The sequence below is a fragment of the Oryzias latipes genome, chromosome 19, assembly GCF_002234675.1.
Source record: "Oryzias latipes chromosome 19, ASM223467v1".
NCBI lineage: Eukaryota > Metazoa > Chordata > Actinopteri > Beloniformes > Adrianichthyidae > Oryzias > Oryzias latipes.
In genome coordinates this window covers 9,259,832-9,279,641 of record NC_019877.2, presented here as the reverse complement: position 1 = coordinate 9,279,641, position 19,810 = coordinate 9,259,832, and the positions used below count along the sequence as shown (strand labels likewise).

General features: G+C 37.2%; 6 protein-coding genes and 1 long non-coding RNA gene across 12 annotated transcripts; 4 read left to right on the top strand and 3 right to left on the bottom strand.

The window, feature by feature from the left end:
- Positions 1-714: 714 nt before the first annotated feature.
- On the bottom strand, positions 715-3,796 carry tsr3 (TSR3, acp transferase ribosome maturation factor). 2 transcript variants are annotated; one of them, XM_004080531.4, is made up of 6 exons: positions 3,414-3,796; positions 2,854-3,064; positions 2,564-2,757; positions 2,304-2,471; positions 1,178-1,232; positions 715-852 (listed from the first exon to the last, which is right to left on the bottom strand). In XM_004080531.4, the coding sequence occupies exons 1-6, from the start codon at positions 3,532-3,534 to the stop codon at positions 738-740; spliced, it is 864 nt and encodes a 287-aa protein (XP_004080579.1). In that variant the 5' UTR covers positions 3,535-3,796; the 3' UTR covers positions 715-737. The 2 variants fall into 2 exon arrangements, with proteins under 2 accessions (XP_004080579.1, XP_020567946.1); XM_020712287.2 differs by lacking the exon at positions 2,304-2,471.
- A 63-nt stretch (positions 3,797-3,859) lies between these two features.
- On the top strand, positions 3,860-6,490 carry gnptg (N-acetylglucosamine-1-phosphate transferase gamma subunit). Of its 2 annotated transcripts, none has more exons than XM_011488156.3 (11): positions 3,860-3,888; positions 4,103-4,157; positions 4,233-4,300; positions 4,396-4,450; positions 4,542-4,625; positions 4,733-4,826; positions 5,071-5,185; positions 5,260-5,342; positions 5,526-5,654; positions 5,731-5,812; positions 5,905-6,490. In XM_011488156.3, the coding sequence occupies exons 2-11, from the start codon at positions 4,126-4,128 to the stop codon at positions 5,979-5,981; spliced, it is 819 nt and encodes a 272-aa protein (XP_011486458.1). In that variant the 5' UTR covers positions 3,860-3,888; positions 4,103-4,125; the 3' UTR covers positions 5,982-6,490. The 2 variants fall into 2 exon arrangements, with proteins under 2 accessions (XP_011486458.1, XP_004080401.2); XM_004080353.3 differs by having other exon boundaries at positions 3,864-3,994.
- Positions 6,491-7,010: 520 nt separating this feature from the next.
- Positions 7,011-13,225, bottom strand: c19h7orf50 (chromosome 19 C7orf50 homolog). Of its 2 annotated transcripts, none has more exons than XM_004080352.3 (6): positions 13,128-13,225; positions 12,700-12,830; positions 12,458-12,577; positions 7,827-8,047; positions 7,625-7,706; positions 7,011-7,388 (listed from the first exon to the last, which is right to left on the bottom strand). In XM_004080352.3, the coding sequence occupies exons 2-6, from the start codon at positions 12,820-12,822 to the stop codon at positions 7,209-7,211; spliced, it is 726 nt and encodes a 241-aa protein (XP_004080400.1). In that variant the 5' UTR covers positions 12,823-12,830; positions 13,128-13,225; the 3' UTR covers positions 7,011-7,208. The 2 variants fall into 2 exon arrangements, with proteins under 2 accessions (XP_004080400.1, XP_011486456.1); XM_011488154.3 differs by having other exon boundaries at positions 7,011-7,355.
- LOC105356557 (G-protein coupled estrogen receptor 1-like) lies at positions 9,566-12,461 on the top strand. Its single transcript, XM_023949143.1, has one exon. It carries the CDS (start codon positions 11,047-11,049, stop codon positions 12,226-12,228), a length of 1,182 nt encoding a protein of 393 aa, XP_023804911.1. The 5' UTR covers positions 9,566-11,046; the 3' UTR covers positions 12,229-12,461.
- A 204-nt stretch (positions 13,226-13,429) lies between the features above and the next one.
- On the top strand, positions 13,430-14,866 carry LOC101163932. Its single transcript, XR_910670.3, has 2 exons — positions 13,430-13,633; positions 14,118-14,866. It is a non-coding gene; the product is annotated as an uncharacterized LOC101163932 (long non-coding RNA).
- On the bottom strand, positions 14,635-16,295 carry LOC101163693 (histone H3.3). Its single transcript, XM_004080350.4, has 4 exons — positions 16,181-16,295; positions 15,361-15,496; positions 15,117-15,270; positions 14,635-15,029 (listed from the first exon to the last, which is right to left on the bottom strand). Exons 2-4 carry the CDS (start codon positions 15,486-15,488, stop codon positions 14,901-14,903), a joined length of 411 nt encoding a protein of 136 aa, XP_004080398.1. The 5' UTR covers positions 15,489-15,496; positions 16,181-16,295; the 3' UTR covers positions 14,635-14,900.
- Positions 16,296-16,592: 297 nt separating this feature from the next.
- On the top strand, positions 16,593-19,658 carry c19h8orf33 (chromosome 19 C8orf33 homolog). 3 transcript variants are annotated; one of them, XM_023949150.1, is made up of 6 exons: positions 16,593-17,328; positions 17,594-17,715; positions 17,815-18,045; positions 18,143-18,233; positions 18,728-18,874; positions 18,980-19,658. In XM_023949150.1, the coding sequence occupies exons 1-6, from the start codon at positions 17,289-17,291 to the stop codon at positions 19,189-19,191; spliced, it is 843 nt and encodes a 280-aa protein (XP_023804918.1). In that variant the 5' UTR covers positions 16,593-17,288; the 3' UTR covers positions 19,192-19,658. The 3 variants fall into 3 exon arrangements, with proteins under 3 accessions (XP_023804918.1, XP_023804917.1, XP_023804919.1); XM_023949149.1 differs by having other exon boundaries at positions 17,594-18,045; XM_023949151.1 differs by having other exon boundaries at positions 17,022-17,121; positions 17,594-18,045.
- Positions 19,659-19,810: the final 152 nt, after the last annotated feature.

Genomic DNA, 19,810 nt, shown 5'->3' with positions numbered 1-19,810 from the left:
GTCTTGTGTATTTATTAAACTGAAACCTGACTTTTTTTTTTTAATTCTAATTCTATTAAACTGAAATAAAGATAAAAACAAATCAAACGTATATATTCAGAATACACGCATTATTTTTGCATTTCTCTTATCATACAAGCAAATGCAGAAAGTTACAATTGTTTACTAATTTATATTAATGGATGACACATAATAATGCCAGTTATGTTTTTCGACATTTAATAACTTTCAATATACAAGTGCCTAAAAATATAAAGTTGATTACAATTTTTTACCATATATTTAAAAAAAAGTAAGGTTTGTAAAACTTAAATAAGATTTAATTCACCCTAACTCCATTTACTTTGTTTAATCTTAAAGATGAGTCCAAAGAAATGTTTTTCTGGATCTTGATGTTTTACATTTATTTTTAAATTTGAAGGTATACAGGCAAACTATCTTCACTACCTTATATTCCCAGCAAAGAACCGACATTACCCACTTTTTTGAAAATTTTCATTCTGCAGAAACATTCATTTACAATCTTATCTGTTTTGCAAAATTCATTACATTTCCTTTGCGTTAGATACCACAGTTTATAAAAGAAAAATAAATATCCTAGAATGTAGTTAAAATAGTTCGTAAATTGATTCTCTGTGATACTGTAAATTCTATTTCTGAAAATTATTTGAACTGTAGAAAATGTTTACCAAATAGTTAGGGTGACTCAAAAGAAACATTTTTAAATATATTTTTATTCAGTCCTCTTCTTGTTGATTACAGGATGTTTTTGAATCTTCATCGCCATCTTCGTTTTCATCTTCATCTTCCGACATGTCGCTGTCCTCACCCGATTCATCATCCTCAGGAGCACTTAACACAGAAATTATTTTTAATCACTTCTGATCCATCTTTACTGTTGGACCCAGTGCCCAACAACAGTAACTATAACTTTTCTTAGCGTGGGCTGCCCAACTCTGGTCTTCGAGACCTACCACTCTCCCTGTTTTCCAGCTCTCTCTGCACTGGTTTCTGACTTTATTCCGATTGACTGAACACACCTGATCAGCAGCTATAGGGAGAGTGCCGGGAAAACAGCCAGGGATGTAGATCATGAGGACCAGGGTTGTTTTCCACATCAGCCAGATACCCAAATTCAAACAAGCCTTTCCTTTTATCAACAAAAGTAGGTGTTTACCATTGACGTCGATTGAGATTCATACATTCAACCCCAGAATTAACATCAAATGGATCTGCAAACAAGAAAGATTAACACATTTCATTAGATATATTTTTTTTAAATATTACAGAGATCAAGACTTGAACTTTTAATTGTTTTCTGAATATTAATGAAAACAAAACAATGAAAGACTGCAATTTGTTACCCTAACACAAAAATACTATAGCGGTGGTAAATCTTTAATGGTTTAAAGACTTTTAAATTGCTTTGCAGTCAGTCTTATTCAAACACACATTCATACACCAATGGTAGTGCTCTACTTTTTTTTAGCTCTTTTATCTTTCCCAAATGTCAGTTAGTTTTGATCCAGCAACTTTACTGCTGAATAAACTTTAGGACGAAAGAGAAACGTAATTTATCAAAGTGTTGGATGCAAAAATAGGTGGAACCAGATTCACCCAAAAACTAAACAGACACATTGTAATGTTAAACTTGACAAAAATCCTGATTATTTCCCCAAATTAGGCCTGCACAATATACCGCAAATTTATCGTTATCGCAATATCCAGCTCTGCAATATGCATATCGCAAAAGACGGCGAATATCGCAATAAATCGCAAACCCAAAATGTGTTAAAACAATCTTCTAGCAGCTTGAAGCATTTAACGAATCAAATAAATCCCTTTATGCTTTGACCAATCAGATGGACGCCTTCCCATTGTTGACCAATCAGATAGAGGCCTATTATGTTAACCCTGGTCCTGAAGAGCCTCAACCCTGCCTGTTTTCCAGCTCTCCTTAACCAGCTTGCTGTTGATTGGCTGACTCAAGTGATTTCACATCCTGATTGACTGAACACACCTGATTTTGGTTATCATTATCGAGCAGTCTAGGGAGAATTGGAAAACAGACAGGGTTGGGGCTCTTGAGGACCAGGGTTAGCCACCCTGACGTTTGTCCCCCATGTCGATGAGGGTCATTTGGAGTATAATTTTTAAACTGTTGCAATGAAATGGGAATGATGTTTTTGTTTTGTTTTCTATTTGTTTATTTACCGCAAATTTATCGTTATCGCAATATTGATCACTAATATCGCATATCGCAAGTTTTCCTCATATCGTGCAGCCCTACCCCAAATATTTACCAAACTCTTCCTCTTCTGGTTTAGACATGAGGAACTCTTTCTCTACACAGAGCAGCTCTTCCTCAGACTGACACTCCGCATAGCGATCAAGAAGAACTTTATTCAGCTGCAGGAAGCCGTTCCCCCACTTGAATTTCTTTAACAGAAGCATTGCCAATTCTTTGAAGCCTGAAATAGTACAAATGCAATCAAATATTTAAAAAAAAGTTTGTAAGGCAATTCAGGAATTGATTTCTAAGTAATCAAAGCTCAATTCTTACCAACAATGCAGAATGTGGCTGCAAAAGCCTCCACACAGGATAACTTGCAGGGCTTTCCATAGTTGACAGGGTTTGCTGCTACAAGATAGGGAAGTAATCTAGGATGACTTCCAATCATCTTATTGAATGGTGTCTCTTCTAGTTTGGCCCACGAACAATCAATCACTGCAAGTCCACTGTGAGCGACAATTTCTCTGCAGAAAAGAACCACATAGAATATTTCACCCAAAAACATGTATTATTTTGAAGAGATTCTGATAAATCCAGAACAGAGGAGGAAGTCCGCTAACCTGTCAGCTGGCGTCACATACTTTACACCCATTGGACTCAGTATAAGTCCATTAAATCTTTGGTTGAGACGCAGATTCTGAACAAAGCCTTTCCGAACCAACTTTCTGCCAGTGCAACGTTTCGGATCGCAGTGACCCAAGTCCCACATGGCAAGTGGACAAGGCAGCTTCACCTGTGGAGCCTCTGCTCCTTCTTCTGGGTGAAGACTTGCTGTTAAGTAGAACATGACAAAAGCACACCTTATGACAGAGAAAATAACCCCCTTTATTCATATAGAGGGCAAAACAAGACAACAATAATTGAAGGGCTATTAATCATGATTCAATTACATTTTTAAAAGAATTCAAATTCTTAATTTCAAATTAGTATAGGGATTACTTTTACAAAAGTATAATTTATACTGAATTTGTATATAATTCATCAAAACATGGTTAACTAAAATATATATTACGTACTTACAGTGTAAGTAACACTATTTAAGAATCTAAATGTAGGTATTGTGAGTAAAATATTGACTAGACACATCAGTAAACAACCAAAAAATCGTTACATGTTTTACCTTGGAAAGCAGTGTGCACTTCTTCTGTAAAACTTTCTAAAGTTTTCCCCTTCATTTTATGACGTTTGTCTTTCCCCTTGTTTTCACCGCGCTGAAATTTGCCATGGTTCTTTCGTCCCATGTTAAAACAACTTTATGTAAATAAATAAATCCACTGTATCAAAAGTTAATCTTCTTGTCACAACTGCACTGAAAATTAACCAGCATTCGGACATACTAGTTAGCAGTCAACGGACACTAAACTTAAAATAGAACCTGAAATCAAAAATTAATACAGATTATATTCCTACATATATAATTACGACGCCGCTATGAAGGACTTGCAGTCGTTATTCACTACTGTGTAAGACAGATGAACACCGTATTGAGTTAGCATTTATGCTAACATAACATTGGGCATGGCGTACTCTTTATCTGCCAAAACGCGCATGCTCATGAGTTGGTCAGGTCACGTGGAATGTCACATGATGCAAAGGTTTGTCAAGGAAATACGTGAAAACAGATAGCTTCACTATTTACAATGTTTACTTTACATCACGACGTTTATCCTTTATTCAAATTAGTCTTTTTGTGTCTATACAGTAAGTGCATTTATAAAATGGCTTTCAATTGTTTACCAGACTCCTCCAAGCTGTGATGATCAGTTGTTTGTACTGCCTGAAGCTAATCTCAGGTTTGTGTCCATTCAGTCAGCCACACATATGCGGGTAAAATGAAGATTGTCGAAGAGCCAAACACATTCGGGTTCGTAAACTAAATATATTTACCACTATATGTTGGCTCGTACTGATCATGCTGTTGACATTTTCTGTGTTTTAGGTTGAACAATCCTTTTTTGTCTCAAGGAAGCAGACTACAACCCAAAGTGGATCCATCGCCAGTATCTGGTTTGTTGTTATTCATCCCTTTAACTATGATGCAGACTTAAAAATGTTTTGTTGATTGGATTATCAATGGATGTTATACTGTTGTCCTCCCAAAGGCCCTGTACATCTTCATCATCTCTCTGGGAGGTGTTTTAGTCTTATAGAGTCTATGTAAGTGTTTCAAAAAAGCATAATTTATAGCCTACATTTGGTTTAAATTATATTATCTATTTGAAATGACTTCTTTCCTTTTTTTGTTTAGGTATAAATATGAATTCTGTCCATTCCACAATATTACTCAACATGAACAGTCATTCAGATGGAACGCCTACAGTGGGATATTAGGGTAAGAAGCCATCAAATCAAATCATAAATGAATATTTGGGTTTGACAGACATTAAGCTATGACTCTCTTGTAAGGTCTTGTTTTATAACCATGTTGGTTCTTTGTAGGATCTGGCATGAGTGGGAAATAGTAAACAACACTTTCACTGGCATGTGGATGAGAGATGGGGATACTTGTGGAACCAGAAACCGAGAAACAAAGGTGTTTAAATAGTCTCAATATGACTCTACTCATGTATTTGTATGAAAGAAAACCTTCATCTATAAACATTATCTTCTTTTTCCCTATATATTATATTTTATAATCCAGATTTAACTCTCTCCCACAGAGGAAACCGTCTCAAGATGTCTGAAACACATAAAAACACATCAAAAAATTTAAGATCAAACAGGAAAGACTCACATTTGTTATTCTATTGCAAACTTGTGTTGTTGTGGTTCTGCAGGTGATTTTGGTTTGTGGCTCAAGCAGTAAGCTTTCTCAGGTGTCAGAACCCAGCACCTGTCTGTACTCAATAACCTTTGAGACACCACTTGTTTGCCATCCACACTCTCTTCTAGGTAAGAATGCTGCTGGGTAATATCTGTAATGGTATTTAATGATTAATTGCATGGATTTTTGTTTTTTCTGCAAGTGTACCCAACCTTGAGCGAGAAGCTGCAAAAGGAATGGGATGAAGCTGAGCAGGTTCTCTATGAGGGTCTGGTTACAGAGCAGGTAAGAGGGATTTTTAGCAACGGCACAGGCCACACTAATGAAATCTTTAAGTATCATGCTTTGAACTACTGTATTTTGAGACCTTGTCATTAATTTGGAATTTAAGACACCTTGTTAAACAGTTTTAGATTATTTTTTCCTTTGTTTCTTCTTTTTTTTATCTTTTTGTTTTTTTTGTCACAGGGGTACAAAGGTCTTTTGAAAGACATTTTTGAGGAGGCCGGACTTCTGAAGAGCCATGAAGTGAAAGCCAGTCTGCCAAAGGCTAAAGCCGATCCAGAAAGTCCCAACTCTTTACAGAAGTGTAAGGAGGTAGGTAGATGTCCAATAGTAGCTCGTGGAATTATAACAGTATTGATTTGTATTGGTTATGTATGAACTTCAACAGGACTATGAAAAACAGAGTGAAGAGCTGGAGAGGTTGCGTGCTCTCCTCACTCAGCATAACATTCCCTTTGATTCTCAGCAAGGTAAGAGAGCTAACTTTTGCTGTGCAAACGATTCTACAAATAACATGTTTATAACGTGTGACATGCTAAACACTGTTTTCTGTGTATGACAGAGGAAGACAAAGACACAACTGTGACCGTTAGGAGCGAACACCTGAGAGGAGACACTGGCCTCATTGACATGCACTGAAACAGTGATTTTTATTAACTGTCAACTCTATTTAAACTTTTTATTTCTTTTTGCAAAGCTTATCTATAGTTTTGATCAATTGTGGTGACGGACTACTCTGGTTTCGAACTACGCATTATGAGAAATAAAAATGGTTTAAAGGTCATAACTTTTCCTAATTCTGTAAAAATGTGAATTACAAAAAAAACTGCTAGAGGCTTTTCAGTTGTGAATTCATCATGTGAGCATTCTTTTTATGTTGTTACCAGAGATATGAGCTGCAGTCGTTTCTTGTTGGGAAATCCCTTTTAGTTCACTGTATGAAAAAATAAAAGCACCGTTGCACTGTCCTCAAGACAACACGTTAATGCATGTGATGAAAGGTTTGCATGAATATTTGTATGCTACTCACTAATCCACCCATTTGTTTTCTTCAACATGTTTGAAAGGATAACCTTTTCCATGTTTTTTCCCAACTGAAATCATCACCAGGAGAAAAAATACAAATAAATGTTGACGGTAAAATTAAATGTAATGTTTTGAAGCGTCTTTACTTCTTGAAATAAAAAGGATAACAAAACAACAAAAAACATTGCAAGACATTGAAAAACAAGTTTGCAATCCCCTTAAACGGACTGAATTGCCACACACTTGACAGGCCAAGCTTTTATGAGTTCAAAGCCAAACATTAGTAGCTCGTCTTACTTTAAATTAGCAGAAAATACCGCACAGTTTAATTAGGGTGGGCTCCAAAAGGGAGCATATAAGCATAAATGCAAAAAACACTGCTATGAGTTTCATTGTTTTAGGTTAGGAGAAAAAAATGCAAAGCTTTTCTATTGATGAGTGTAAGAAAGAAACAAAAAAGGCAGCCAAGTGGCTCCATTGATGAACATCGACATGCACCAACATGTCTGCAAACATTCCTCAGACATAACTTCACAGGTTTCTGCTTCAACATGAACTTTTCACATGCCTCTTAAATATTGTGTGCCTTCTAGCAAAAGCAAACACATGGGTTGAAAATGTTCAGAAGAAGTAGAGAAAATGGGCAAACTTGTATTTTATTACCACCCCAAAAAAGAGGAAAATGGGGTAAATATATTACCACCCATTAGTAAAAAGATCATGTATTAATTCTGTATTGAAACAAATGGTTTCGGTACATATACTGTTATTCGGTCCATTTTATTTTATTTGTTTTTTAAAAGCAGCTTGTTTCTGATCAGTCCCATCACTGCTTAAGGATCAAGAGAGCATCTGAATGATTTCTCTGGCTCTGTGCGCCCTCTGCTGGACAACTGCATCCTCTGGTGCCCGTCCAGATTCTTCCACCATGGACATGGCCTTCTCAACTGTGGTGTCCCGGGCCATCCCACGAAGCCCCTCCAGGTACTGTAGCAGCAAAGAGAATTTTTCATCTGGAATCTGAGAAAAGCAGCATGCTGTAGTCAATGATTCACATGTGACGGCGCACAATCTTTGAATCTGTCAGTCCCGATGTCATACACTTTTCAGAGGGGGTTCTTAATAGTTGTTTACTTATCACTAATATATGCTTTAGACATTAAAAGCAACCCATTTAAAGGATAAACCATTGGAAATTGCAAACTCGAAATCCTCTAAAGGTGATTAAAACCAATCAAAGGTGGAGTGGAAGTTACCTTTTCCGAGTCAAACATGTGCTGCAATAACCACGTCTGCCTGGTCTTCTGGAACTTCCACACTGATCGATTTTCAGCCCAACTGTTGTGACAAAAAAAGCAGTATGGAGGACACGGATCATTCACACAAAGTACCAAAAAGGCTGAAAGCCAAGAACAGCAGTGAGACACGAACTGAAACAACAGTTGGAGAAGTTCCTACCATGTAACATATTCCAACGCCTGCTGAGACGCACTTGGCCCAGCTGCTACTGTTTTTCCATCAGAGTGTCCTTCAGCTTTGAGCCTCTTCTTCTCCTCTTTCTTCAGAATCTTCTTAACCTTTCTCTCCAGAACTCGCCTCTCCTCAGGACTGAGTTCCCCTTCCAGTTTGTCCTCCTGTGGCTCCTGTGTCCCATCAGGACAGCTGGACAGCTCTGTGATCTTAGACACCAATGCAAAAATTCAGAATCAGCCAATATAATGTTTCCCCAGTTCAGGAGAGCTACATTTATAGACTTTATCCAGCAGAGCGTGGGGAAAAAAAACGTCAAAATTTCATCCAGAAAATTATTATTTCCACAATTCTTGAATTTCTTTAGAGCTTCAATAAAAAATAAAAAGAAATCATCCTTTGAAATTGTCTCACAATAATGCCACAAAATTCAAAAGAATCTCTACGTTTTTAAGTCAAAACTTTTTTTTTTACTAATCATTTTAAAAAATTAAAGGTTAAATTAACCAGAAGAAAAATATGATTTTAATTAATTTCATATTAATGGCCACACCTGTGTGCATTCTGCAAAATAAAATGGACAAAATAACATTGAAAATGAAGTGAGCACCATTTTTGGCATTTTCTTTTTCTCTTTTTGTTTAGACTTTACCTTCCCCACTTTTTTTCCACTACTTGGCTTCAAACAAAACATGTGGCTACTTTAAGATTTAGTTTTTTGGTTTTTTAAGCGTTCCAAAACTTGAGTAGCTAATTTAACATTCATTTGAGAATGTATCTAACACAATTGAGGATTTTGGGAAAACTATTGGCCAAACTTCTCAGTATTAGGTTTGTAATGTGCTACATTGAAAGAACCCATACACACAAGAGTAAATGTTTTTTTATGCGAATAGTACAACTAACTTTGGATTTTGCTGCGTTTAAAACAATCCACTTAATGCCTGTTTCCCAAGAGACTCACTCACTTCCTGTTTCATCTAAGTCACATAATTATCAAATCTCAAAGCGGATCACATCACAGGTTTCCTGCGGTCGACCTTGAGAGCATTATTGACAATTTTTCTCCTGAAACCAACCATTTACTCAAGCGGAGCTGACAAACCAGGAAGAAAAAGTAACAACACCCCTGAAAAGGTGAGTAATGTCAATTGTGGGCAACTTTTTGGGTAAAGACCATTTCCAGCTGATGAATGACTGGGTTCAACAGCGACGTTAAACCATGTTAGACCTTCGTCACTGTCACAAAAAATAAATAAAAACAAATAAAAAATAGAGGAAAGGGAGGCAAAAAGTCTGATCAGGAGTCAAAGACATTAAGAAAACATTTGATAACAGTCCTTTGCAGGTAAACTCAGACTGGTTCACTTTCAGTGCACATGTTTATACAACAATCATCACTAGACTAGAGTTAATCATGGCCGTCTGGCTGGATGACATAAACAGAAGACAGGGGAAAAGGTACAGACTGATCTACTAAGAGAAGCAGAGAAAGTCTCACCATCGGAGAGGAGCTGTGACATTTTGGGCTGAAAAACATTGATTTGAAGCAGCTGTATCTTATTTTAGATTGAGAAGATTTCATTGAAATGGTTTCATTTAAAAAAATAAAATCTCTAACCCTGAGCAGATATCTACGGATATTGACGGAGAGTTACAGGTTGGCAATGAGAAAGGGGGACATTGTTTTCAAATCTGGTCGAACTAAAACATAAAATCTGCTCAGAAGAACCCCTCAAGTTCATGATTTTACCATCAACTGCACCATAAAAGCAGCATCAGCTCGATTCCTGTACCGTTTGTGTACAGTCCCAGCCCCTTTATATGATGATGAACCAGCCCAGCTCCTCACACTCTGCACAACATAAATCTGAGGTCAAAACCTATTTTAACAAAGAACCTTTACAAATAAATAGCTTTTTGGATGACAAACTGGTTTAAAACTCCTACACTTCTTTAGTTTTTCTTGGGGGAAAAATCTTTTGTAAAACATTTTCTTGCCAATAAATGTAATAATTTTTGTGGTTATGTTAGACGGGTAACATAAAAGACAGAAAGGTATTTTTTCTTCCTACAACTTTGGTGCCTAAATGTTTCTTTCTTATGTTTCTCAAAGTGAAAAAAACAACAAAACAATACATCCAGAAGAACTTTCCAAGTCTTTTCCAGAAACAATGGATGTCAGTTCTAAGAACGGTCATTAAGCACCACTATTTCCTTACAACATGGAAGGTGGACAGAACCAATGAAGAGAAAATAGAAACGAGAAGGAGTTGGGTTGCATAAGACACAGCTGCCAGGGTAAAAATCAGAAACGTTTGAAAGACGTTTAACGTAAACTTAATTTTTAATACAGCATTAATGCATCACAGCAACTTCATCAAAACCCCAAAAAATGTTTCAAAAATACTTGACTGGTTTTCAGTTGTTTTGTGTAAATATACTTTCACGCTAAAAAGCCATCCTCCCATATTTACGGCGTATATTTTGACATCATGGGGCCACACGCCGCACACATCAGTGGATGACGAGAGCGCACACCTCAGTCCCATCCAAGCTTTCTTCAACTTTAAAACCAGCGGAGAGGATTACTAAAATGCTTAGCAACAGATCAAAATGGCACAAAAAAAACTCAGAAACGTAACTGAGAATAGATGGAATTATCAGGACTGAATGTTAGGTGTACACCTGCATTGTGTGTTGTGGTGGGTGGCACAGCGACGCTCCTCCGCTTTATCTGAGACATCCTTTAGTGCGTACTCCACAACAGGACACGGCTATCAAGACGGCGAGCAGGGCAAGGACACAAACGTAAGTCTGAACCAGTTTTTGTTTGACCAATTTCACCAACAGTAACGCGTATAATATAAAGAATATTTGACCTTAACTTGTTTTTTTGTGTAGATTTCTTTTTTTTCTTAGGCTTAAGGCTTTTCATTATATTTGCAGTCCTAAAAAATCTCAATCAAAAACTTTTTTTTTAAATGTTGCGTTACACATTCTATGGATTTTATTCAAAATAGAATCTGATACTAACCTCATTAAATTAAGTGTAAAAAAAGTTACTATTTCTGAGTTTCTTTACTTTTAAAATATGTAATTCAAAATAATAATCTTATAAATTGTTGAATTTCTGCTCTGCTTCTTGCAGTTTACAAAGAGCAGATAAATGACATCAAAATCCACCTAGGAAACTACTAGAAGAGCGATGGGGAGGTGGTCTAATGGTTTTCCAGCTGAACAAAGGAGTAATATAGACACAACCATGTATGTGAACTCCTTTCACACTGAGAGCAACCTCACTGTGCTACCTAATGACTCTGATGTGGCCTTCTTTGGATTACAGAGTCAACAACTTTACACCATCAGCCTCATCCTATCCAGCGTCTACACCATAGCCCTGTTCCCCATCGGCCTCATCGGGAACATCCTCATCCTGGCAGTCAATCTGGACCCCAGCGGCCACCTGACAGGCCCGGATCTCTACTTTGTAAACCTCGCTGTGGCCGACCTCACTCTGGTTGCAGACTCTTTGATCGAGGTCTGTAACCTCAGGAAGGAATATTACAACAACGCTGGCCTCTGCACCTTCATGAACCTTTTCCAGCAGGTTAACATGTACAGCAGCGTCTTCTTCCTGACCTGGATGAGCTTTGACCGCTTTGTCGCGTTGACTAAATCCATCGGCCACAGTGTGTCACACACACGCCTCTGCTGCTGCCTCATCTGGGTGTCTTCATCTCTGCTCACCCTGCTGCCGTTTGCTGTAGCTCAAGTGCAGCACGCAGGAGAAATGCACTTCTGCTACGCCAATGTGACACAGATTCAGTGGTTGGAGGTGATGATGGGATTCCTGTTGCCTTTCTGTGTCCTGGGCTTGTGCTACTGGAGAATAGGTCAAGCGCTCATACGCAGCCAGAGATTACAACGTACCCTTCAGCAGAGACCTCGCAGGCAGAAAGCCCTGAGAATGATCTCGGCGGCTGTGCTGGTGTTCTTCATCTGCTGGCTTCCAGAGAACATCTTCATAAGCGTCCACCTCCTGAGAGGAGACGCAGAGGGCGGGACGCTCTGGCAAGACTTCCCACTGACCGCCCATGCTGTCCGGCTGGCGGGGTTCTCCAACAGCTGTCTAAACCCGCTCATCTATGGCTTCCTTGGTGAGACTTTTCAAAAGAAGCTGGAGCTTTTCCTTCATAAAAGATGCGGGTGGGCAAAACTGCAGAAGTCAGCTTTAAGAAAACCCATTTGTGCACCGGCAGCACAGTCATGCCTTCAGGAATGTGACACTCTGAGCCGGTCCTCAAATTCAAACTCTGGAGTCTCTCCACAAACTGGTGTACATCCTACTGACGTTGTGTGTCACACAAAAAGCTTTGTTTTGAAATGAATTTGTCCAACAGAAATCCTAAATGCAAATATTTCTGCTAATGTAAAAATCAAAATGTTTCTTGTTTTAACATTCCAACTGGTGTATATACATGTATATATTTTATATGAATAATCTAAGACTACATTGTGTATCTGCTCCAAATACTGTTTATGTTACATTAGCAAAGACAGGTGATAAAGTGTTGACAAAACATGCGGTCAACTCCATTAAAACAGAATATTCTCACCTCAGTTTGCTTTGGTTGTGACTGCTCTTTGTCTCCTTCCTTTTTTTTGCGCTTTTTGGTCTTTTCCAAGTTTTTTTGATGTTTTACTTTAATTACAGATGGGAACTCTACTTGACAATCCTGAGAAAACAACCAAACAAAAAAAAGTCAAAGTAAAACTGCTGAATCCTAAGTAAATAAACGGTGTAATAGCTAATAGAATATTTTTTAAAAAGGGCTTGCATATTTGCTTCTGCCTTCACCTTTTTCTTTTTTGCTTTTGTCTCAACAATGTCTTCCACAGAAACTGGACTTTCATTTAAACTAGACTTTTTCCTCTTAGGAGATTTGGGTTCCAATTTCACAGACTTGTTGTTTTTCGCCATGGAAACTCCTGCAAGAAGAAGAAAAATAAAACATTAAACTCAAAGATATCCCCCAGAAAGAAAACAATCTAATACGGTGATATTAAAATTAAACCAACGGTTTGTGACATTATTTATATTATTCAATATTCTTGATGTCAAATCAACATTTGAACCAACATTTAGGGAAGTTTTAACCTGATAAAACACCGATTACGTGGTTTTTAAATAAATCGATTAATTTATCAATTGATATACTTGTTATTAACTATTCATTCTGCTGCTACAATGCAAAAATAAACAAACAATGACACTTTTTTCCTTACTGAGGCAGGTCGTTGTAGAAAAGTGGGGAGCATCAACGTGCTAACGATGGGAGCATGCGCTGTAAACCAGGAAGTAAAACAGTTTTGGTAAATCGTGATTGGACAGAAACGATGACTGATTAGTGATGATTGGATGGACAAAATCACAGTATTTTGATATTAATAAAATATTTGGATGGGATTTAGTTCTTCGTGGCATTAATTTAGGCTTCAAATAACAGAGAGTTAGTTTTATTTTGAGAAATGTAATGGTTGAAACGTTGAAATTATATTTACTCAGTACTTACTGTACTGGGAACGTTCTGGTACGGAACCTTCACCGGAAGACATTTGTTGTTGCACAACGGCGTGTTACATGACCTAAGCGGGCAGTGGAAGAGGACCTGTATTTTCTGTGTTCTATAAGATGATCAGTGGTCAACTATGTCTACTTCAAGAATATTCAGTGCTTTGACACGATTAGCTCTCCATCCAGGATTTCCTAATAACGTTTTAACAAGGACGTGGTGAGTGTCACTAACAAATTTGTGCGTGGACTCTGATCCTGACTGTTACTGTAGTTTATTAACAGGGTAATCGTTTAAATCTAGTGCTAACGTAATACGTTACTGTAATTGTAGATACATGTGAGAAAGGGGTCTGAAGTATATAATGTAGGATGGCTTTTAGAGACTCGTCTTTGTGGTACCTTTCAGATATGTATATCTGTGAATTTGTGATTTTACTGGCTTTTTGAATAAGAATTAAATACCCTATTTAAAAAAAGCTTTCTCAGCAGAAAATAGATCTGTCATGATTTGTAAATCTGTGATTTTAAGAGACTTTTTGCTGTGTACATCTGTATTTGTATTCACACCAACCTGACTTAACCAACAAATGCCTGAGCAATATTTAGTGTTGATATTTTGTGCTTTAGATGGTACTGAAGTCACCCAAATAACAATACTCTTGCATATTTAAACAAATGTGTTCATTTTTCTCTACTTTCAGTGCCTTGAGAAATGCACGGTTGCTTGCCGTAAGCGCCAAAGTATCATCCAAGTCACAAGGATCTGAGGATGTGCAGCCGATTGATGAACCCATAAAGTTCTCCACCAGCAAGGCCAGCCACAAGACCTGGAGGGTCAAGCGCTCCATGGGGAGTCATTTTGAGCGGCCATGGTGGAAAGTTGCCCCCATCAGCGTCCTTGTTGCTGCATTTTTGTTGTGGTGTGCCTTCAGAGGAGAGACTGACATTGACAAACAACTGGAGAGGCATTTGTATGAACAGCTTCCTGGTTTGGTTTCAACGGAAGAACCAGACGAACCTCAAAATAAATGAACTCATGTAATATGACAACTTGTATCAAATGTTTTGTTCATACAACAGCTCACGAGAAATACATCCACTAGCTAGCAAAATGATGCTGGCTTTGTAGGATAAAATTTGCTTTAATGTTATGTTGAATTTGTAATTTATTTAATGTGTCTGTATGCATCTGTATGTTAAATAAAACAAATTCAAGTTGAGGTAGCAAAAACTTTATTTACAGCACACAAAAATCCTATGACATGCATGCACACACAGGATTTAAAAAAAGAAAGACCTGAGTGGAATACTTTCAGAAGTTGCAGATTATGGGACTATTCTGAAGTGAAGATAAGTTTAAAGTACAAAAACATGCCTAAAACTAAGAACAATTGGGGCACACAATTACATGTACCAAAAAAAAAAAAAAAACACGAACCCCCCCCCCCCCCCAGCCCACATTAAAAAGAATTTTGCCACTACATTTATGCACGCTCTCCTCTAATTCGCCTTGCCAGCTGAATGTCTTTGGGCATGATGGTAACCCTTTTTGCATGGATGGCACAGAGGTTGGTGTCCTCAAAGAGACCAACCAGGTATGCTTCACTGGCCTCCTACAAGGAGAGATGGGGAATATATCAGGTGATTGCAAGTAAAATTAGTCAACACGCCCGTGCGTGGGGTCAAAGAACATAATTTACCTGGAGAGCACCGATTGCTGCACTCTGAAAACGCAGGTCAGTCTTGAAATCTTGAGCAATTTCTCTCACAAGCCGCTGGAAGGGCAGCTTCCTGATGAGCAGCTCTGTGGACTTCTGATACCGACGGATCTCACGCAAAGCCACAGTGCCAGGCCTGGAAAAAAACGAAAAAATACATCCCAGTGTCAGAAGAAAAAATATACACAACATATTTAACCCTATTTATATTTAACTGTGTTTATACCTGTATCTGTGGGGCTTCTTCACTCCACCGGTAGAAGGCGCACTTTTCCTGGCTGCTTTGGTTGCCAGCTGCTTCCTAGGCGCCTTTCCTCCAGTGGATTTACGGGCGGTTTGTTTAGTACGAGCCATTTCTCAATCTGAACAAAACGGTAAATAAATTAGGTATACACAAAACTGGCTCAAATAAAAATCAAATGTAAAACAAATGCTCGTTAAAGCATCATAATCATAGGACAAGTTCAGCAAATACAAGTTTGTTTATTTTAAAATAAATGAAAGAAATTGTTTCTTCAACCTTATTTACCTTCAATTAGATATAAACTTTTGGGGGCGGTTAAGCAGTTATGAAAATAAAATTGTTATGGTTAAAATGTAAGTGATAAGAATTTAATTTGTGGGGAAATGCAATATCAGGCAGCCACCATTAAGCTACTTGGGAAACACACGTTTCTTTGGCCATCCAACACATTTAAAGCTAGCATGGACGGTTGTAAAATGGCGCCAGCCAAACAAAACACCGTTGGTAGTGTTTTAAATGCCATATGTTAAACTATTAGAGCAATATATACTTAGAAAAAAAAACACAAAAACGAAATAAATCCTCAAGTCAATACCTAACATGTGATACACACACTTAACCGTTTCGTGAGAATTTGAAATGTAGCTAATAAGTTAGCAGAGTAGACCGAAGCTCTTTATAATTGTCAGCAAGCTTCGAATTTTTGTTCGTCACTTAAGTCCAAAACCTAATAGATTTTTACCCACCAAATGCGAATACATTAAAGATAAAAACTCAATAATAGTTGAAAAATTGACATTACCGCTTTTATGCTCTGACAGATCTGGTTGATCCCTGCGCGTCGTTTCTTCTCACTACCGCCAGAACGCAGGGGCAAGAATTTATAAACTTCAGTGACGTACAAGCCCCGCCCCAGCTCTTACATGATTGGCTGAAACGTTGAATGACGCTAAATTTTCACTGGTGAAAGGGATGTGTAAAATTTTCCTCTTAACTACCCTTTAAACAAATTAAATATAAAACTTACTTTCTGCAGCAGCTTTAAAAATGTATCTATTACATTAAGCTATAAAATGTTTAAGTGACGTAAAATTATTTGCTTTTTACTTGACATACACAGTCAAACTCATATGGTTATTTAAATTACAATGCGTTTTTTAAGTAACACCCCCTTGACGATAACTCAGCCAGGAAAAGGTGGGCTTGTTCGCTGATTCATTGTGGCAATGCGAAAAAAGGAGGGAAAACGTTCAGTTTAAAGAAAACGGGTGGATAGGAGCCCGCCACTTTTTTAAATGCATACAGCTTAAAAAAAGGGGACAAAAACAGTTTCATTAACGAGTTCCCGTCGTAAAAGTTTTGCCCGACCTCGCATAAAATTAAAATGGCATTTTTCTTATTGGAGAAATGTGTTTATGATTATAAAAATTATTTGCTTTTTACTTGACTTACACAGTCAAATTCACATAGATATTTACATTACAATGCGTTTTTTAAGTAACACCCCATATGTGTGTGTATATATAGGTGTGTTTGTATTTTATCTTTTTTTTAAATCATGATTTAATCATTAAATTCTAAAACAAACATAAAACTATAGCAGCATTTCCTTTTGCACATTCATTTTTTTTTAAGTTTATAGATTATGAAATAATTCTTTTTTCTGTTCATGCTGTCTTAGCGGAACTCCCTATTCTTTGATCGAGAACTACCAGTCGGACGTATTATTGCGTGACACCTGTGGTGAGTTTCTGGACACGGTTTTAGTGTGTTTTTACGGGTTAAATTAAAGATCTATAATGATTTAAAACACACATACAAAATCTAAAGAAATAAGTGTGTTTTGATGAAAGCTGTACTGAACAAAATATTCGAGTAAATCAACGCTTTAAGGCGAAAATAGAGCAATCATGGAGGGAAACGTGACGGACCAAAAGCTACTGTTTTTAGGTAAATCACAACTATTTATGATTTATATGACGCACCAGAAAAAAAAACTGTTTAAGATGATCTTGCTACTGAGTTGTGCTTGGCGCACTTCTTTACCAAAGCAAAGTATTTGGTTTTCGTGCAGTTAAATGCACCAAAACTGACCTCATTTTTTTCCCTTATAAAATGTAGGTTTTTTAAATAGTCTATTGCTTCTTAAAGTAAATCTGTGTATTTTGCATAATAAATGTTATTTTAAATTCGTTTTTTTTGCTTTATTTCCCAGATATTGAAGCAAAATCAGACAGCACCTCCCCTGTCAAAAGTGGGGCTTCGAATCCCCTCTGGACTCGCAGTGACAACTCCTTCAAATTCAACTTCTTCAGTGACAGTTCTTCAGGATCTCAGGTGAAGACACCTCCATCAGACGGGAATAAAGAAGCATTAGGCCGGCCATCCTTCTCAGGCCAGTGCTCTGATTTTGCTTTCAACTTTGCAATCTCCAAGGAGATGGATACAAGAGAAACTGCCCACTCCTCTTCCCCAACCAACCAACCACAGGACCAGGAAGAAAAACCTTCACTTTTTCATAATGCTAGCACTCAATCTGAAGCGTCTGCACAACCGAAAACAAAAAAAAAGACGAAAAAGAAATCTGGAACAAAAGAGCAACCTGCTAAAGATCAAAAGAAGGAGGCTGATTATGGGACACGAGAAGAAGAAGAAGAAGAAGAGCTGGTTTGTTATGTTTTCCTTTAAAACCCTGTAGCTATGGAGATTTCATTTTAATATTGTTAAATTACTGATTTTAGATCAAATGTTGATTGTCTTTTAGGGAACTGAAGAAAAACTGAACAGACAACTGGACTGGTGTATCGAGCAGCTGGAACTGGGGCTGAAGTGCCAGAAGGGAACTACTAAACAAAGTCAGTGTGAGCAATGATTTTATCTCTTTAATTATTTACTTTATATCTGAAACTTTAAATAGTTATCTGTTTTTTTTTAGCTATTTCTAAGGCAGGAAGATATTACTTAAAACGTCATCTGAAAAAAGAAAAATAAATGAATGGAACAGATTACAATGACAGAAACAACAAGCATGGATAATAAATGAAAACAAATAAGAAGAAGAATGAAAGGGAAAACAGGGGAACAAATTCAAAAATGGAAATGTATAAAATGAATAATCTAGTGCCTCATACGCACTCTGAAAACAAAGGCAAAAACTTCATAGTGAGATAAAACCAAATCTCATACCAAATTACAAAAAGAAATCAAGGAAAATTTAGCGAAATTATTAAGGTGATCAAAAACAGCATGAAGTACTAAGCAACTCAGTTGCTGCTGGTTAACTTTTAATACTTCTTGGTCTGGTCATCACCTACATTTCTTAGAGATTTTATGTCTTTACTCTCTGCAGAAGAAGAAGCATCTCGCGCCCTGAAAACTCTGCGCAGCTCTAAAGCTCCTCTGGCTAAAAAGAGGCAGGTGATGAGAGCCATGACTGGAGACTACAGGAAAAAAATGGAGGAAGAGAGGACAAGGCAGTTCAAGCTCATTCAGGGAGGTGAGTTGAATGTTACGCAAAGAGTAAAAGTTGTTTATGTGACAAGTTATGTCACAGATGCATTGTTAAGTGATGGTTTGGTTTTTTTTGTTTTGTTTACAATAGAGATTGCATCAGCTCAGGTCAAAGTTGCATCAGAGGCCCCAAAGAAATCTGTTTTCCATAGAAGAGCAGGAGTCAAAACACAGAAACTGTCAACAGATGAGAACCTGCATCAGCGTGAAGGCCAGGATGATGCAACACCACAGTGTCACACAGAGACGTCATCTTTTCTCTTTGTTCCTTCAAAGGAGGAATTTTGTTTCAATTTTTTCTGATATTTTTTTTTTCTTTTTGTTTTGCACTCTGTGACTTTTCTCAAAACTCTTGTTATGTAACACCCAAACAGTAAAGCTTTCCTCAGGATATTTTTTATCAAGAAAAGCTTGCCTCAAGATATTTTTGTCAAAATGCAAGAAAATTACAAAGTAAATACATTTAGCATATCAGAGCAGGAGTTTGCTCTAACTTAATATCTACTTTGTTGTTTTGTTGAACCTATCTAAAGAAAAAAACTAATTTAAGGATGTCTTATGAGGTGACTTAAGCATTGTCACATCACAAGACATCCTTAAATCAGGTGACTCAATGCATGAGTCACCTGATTTAAGGATGTCTTGTGATTAAATCCTTAAATCAGGTGACATAGTAAAATTGTGTAGTGTACAAATATGAAACTGAACATTCAAATGTTTTCATTGTTATTTTGAAGTTCTTTATTTCAAAATAAAAGTGTTTCAATTTATTTTTCTGAGTTTCTTTATTTGGCACAGACATAAGCTAGAAGAAATTAGTATTCATATGAAGAATTTATGTTTTAAGTAGTTTTTTTGTGTTGCTTTCCTTTTAAGCATTTGGTATAGTTAAAAAAAACTTTGAGCAGAGAGAGGGTGTTGG

Excerpts from the sequence above, each read along its gene's own strand:
- LOC105356557 (XM_023949143.1), top strand. The coding sequence starts at position 11,047 with ATGGGGAGGTGGTCTAATGGTTTTCCAGCTGAACAAAGGAGTAATATA.
- gnptg (XM_004080353.3), top strand. The coding sequence starts at position 3,934 with ATGTTTACTTTACATCACGACGTTTATCCTTTATTCAAATTAGTCTTT. Across the intron at positions 4,301-4,395 it reads GGATCCATCGCCAGTATCTG|GCCCTGTACATCTTCATCAT; the intron begins GTTTGTTGTTAT and ends GTCCTCCCAAAG. Across the intron at positions 5,813-5,904 it reads TCCCTTTGATTCTCAGCAAG|AGGAAGACAAAGACACAACT; the intron begins GTAAGAGAGCTA and ends TGTGTATGACAG.
- tsr3 (XM_004080531.4), bottom strand. The coding sequence starts at position 3,534 with ATGGGACGAAAGAACCATGGCAAATTTCAGCGCGGTGAAAACAAGGGG. Across the intron at positions 2,758-2,853 it reads TATGTGACGCCAGCTGACAG|AGAAATTGTCGCTCACAGTG; the intron begins GTTAGCGGACTT and ends TCTTTTCTGCAG. Across the intron at positions 1,233-2,303 it reads ACCAGAAGAGGAAGAGTTTG|ATCCATTTGATGTTAATTCT; the intron begins GTAAATATTTGG and ends TCTTGTTTGCAG.
- LOC101163693 (XM_004080350.4), bottom strand. The coding sequence starts at position 15,488 with ATGGCTCGTACTAAACAAACCGCCCGTAAATCCACTGGAGGAAAGGCG. Across the intron at positions 15,271-15,360 it reads AAGAAGCCCCACAGATACAG|GCCTGGCACTGTGGCTTTGC; the intron begins GTATAAACACAG and ends GTTTTTTTCCAG. Across the intron at positions 15,030-15,116 it reads CAGCAATCGGTGCTCTCCAG|GAGGCCAGTGAAGCATACCT; the intron begins GTAAATTATGTT and ends CTCTCCTTGTAG.
- c19h8orf33 (XM_023949149.1), top strand. The coding sequence starts at position 17,289 with ATGGAGGGAAACGTGACGGACCAAAAGCTACTGTTTTTAG. Across the intron at positions 18,046-18,142 it reads AAGAAGAAGAAGAAGAGCTG|GGAACTGAAGAAAAACTGAA; the intron begins GTTTGTTATGTT and ends ATTGTCTTTTAG. Across the intron at positions 18,875-18,979 it reads GTTCAAGCTCATTCAGGGAG|AGATTGCATCAGCTCAGGTC; the intron begins GTGAGTTGAATG and ends TGTTTACAATAG.
- c19h7orf50 (XM_004080352.3), bottom strand. The coding sequence starts at position 12,822 with ATGGCGAAAAACAACAAGTCTGTGAAATTGGAACCCAAATCTCCTAAG. Across the intron at positions 8,048-12,457 it reads CACAACCAAAGCAAACTGAG|ATCACAGAGCTGTCCAGCTG; the intron begins GTGAGAATATTC and ends TTGGTGTCTAAG. Across the intron at positions 7,707-7,826 it reads GCGTTGGAATATGTTACATG|TTGGGCTGAAAATCGATCAG; the intron begins GTAGGAACTTCT and ends TTGTCACAACAG.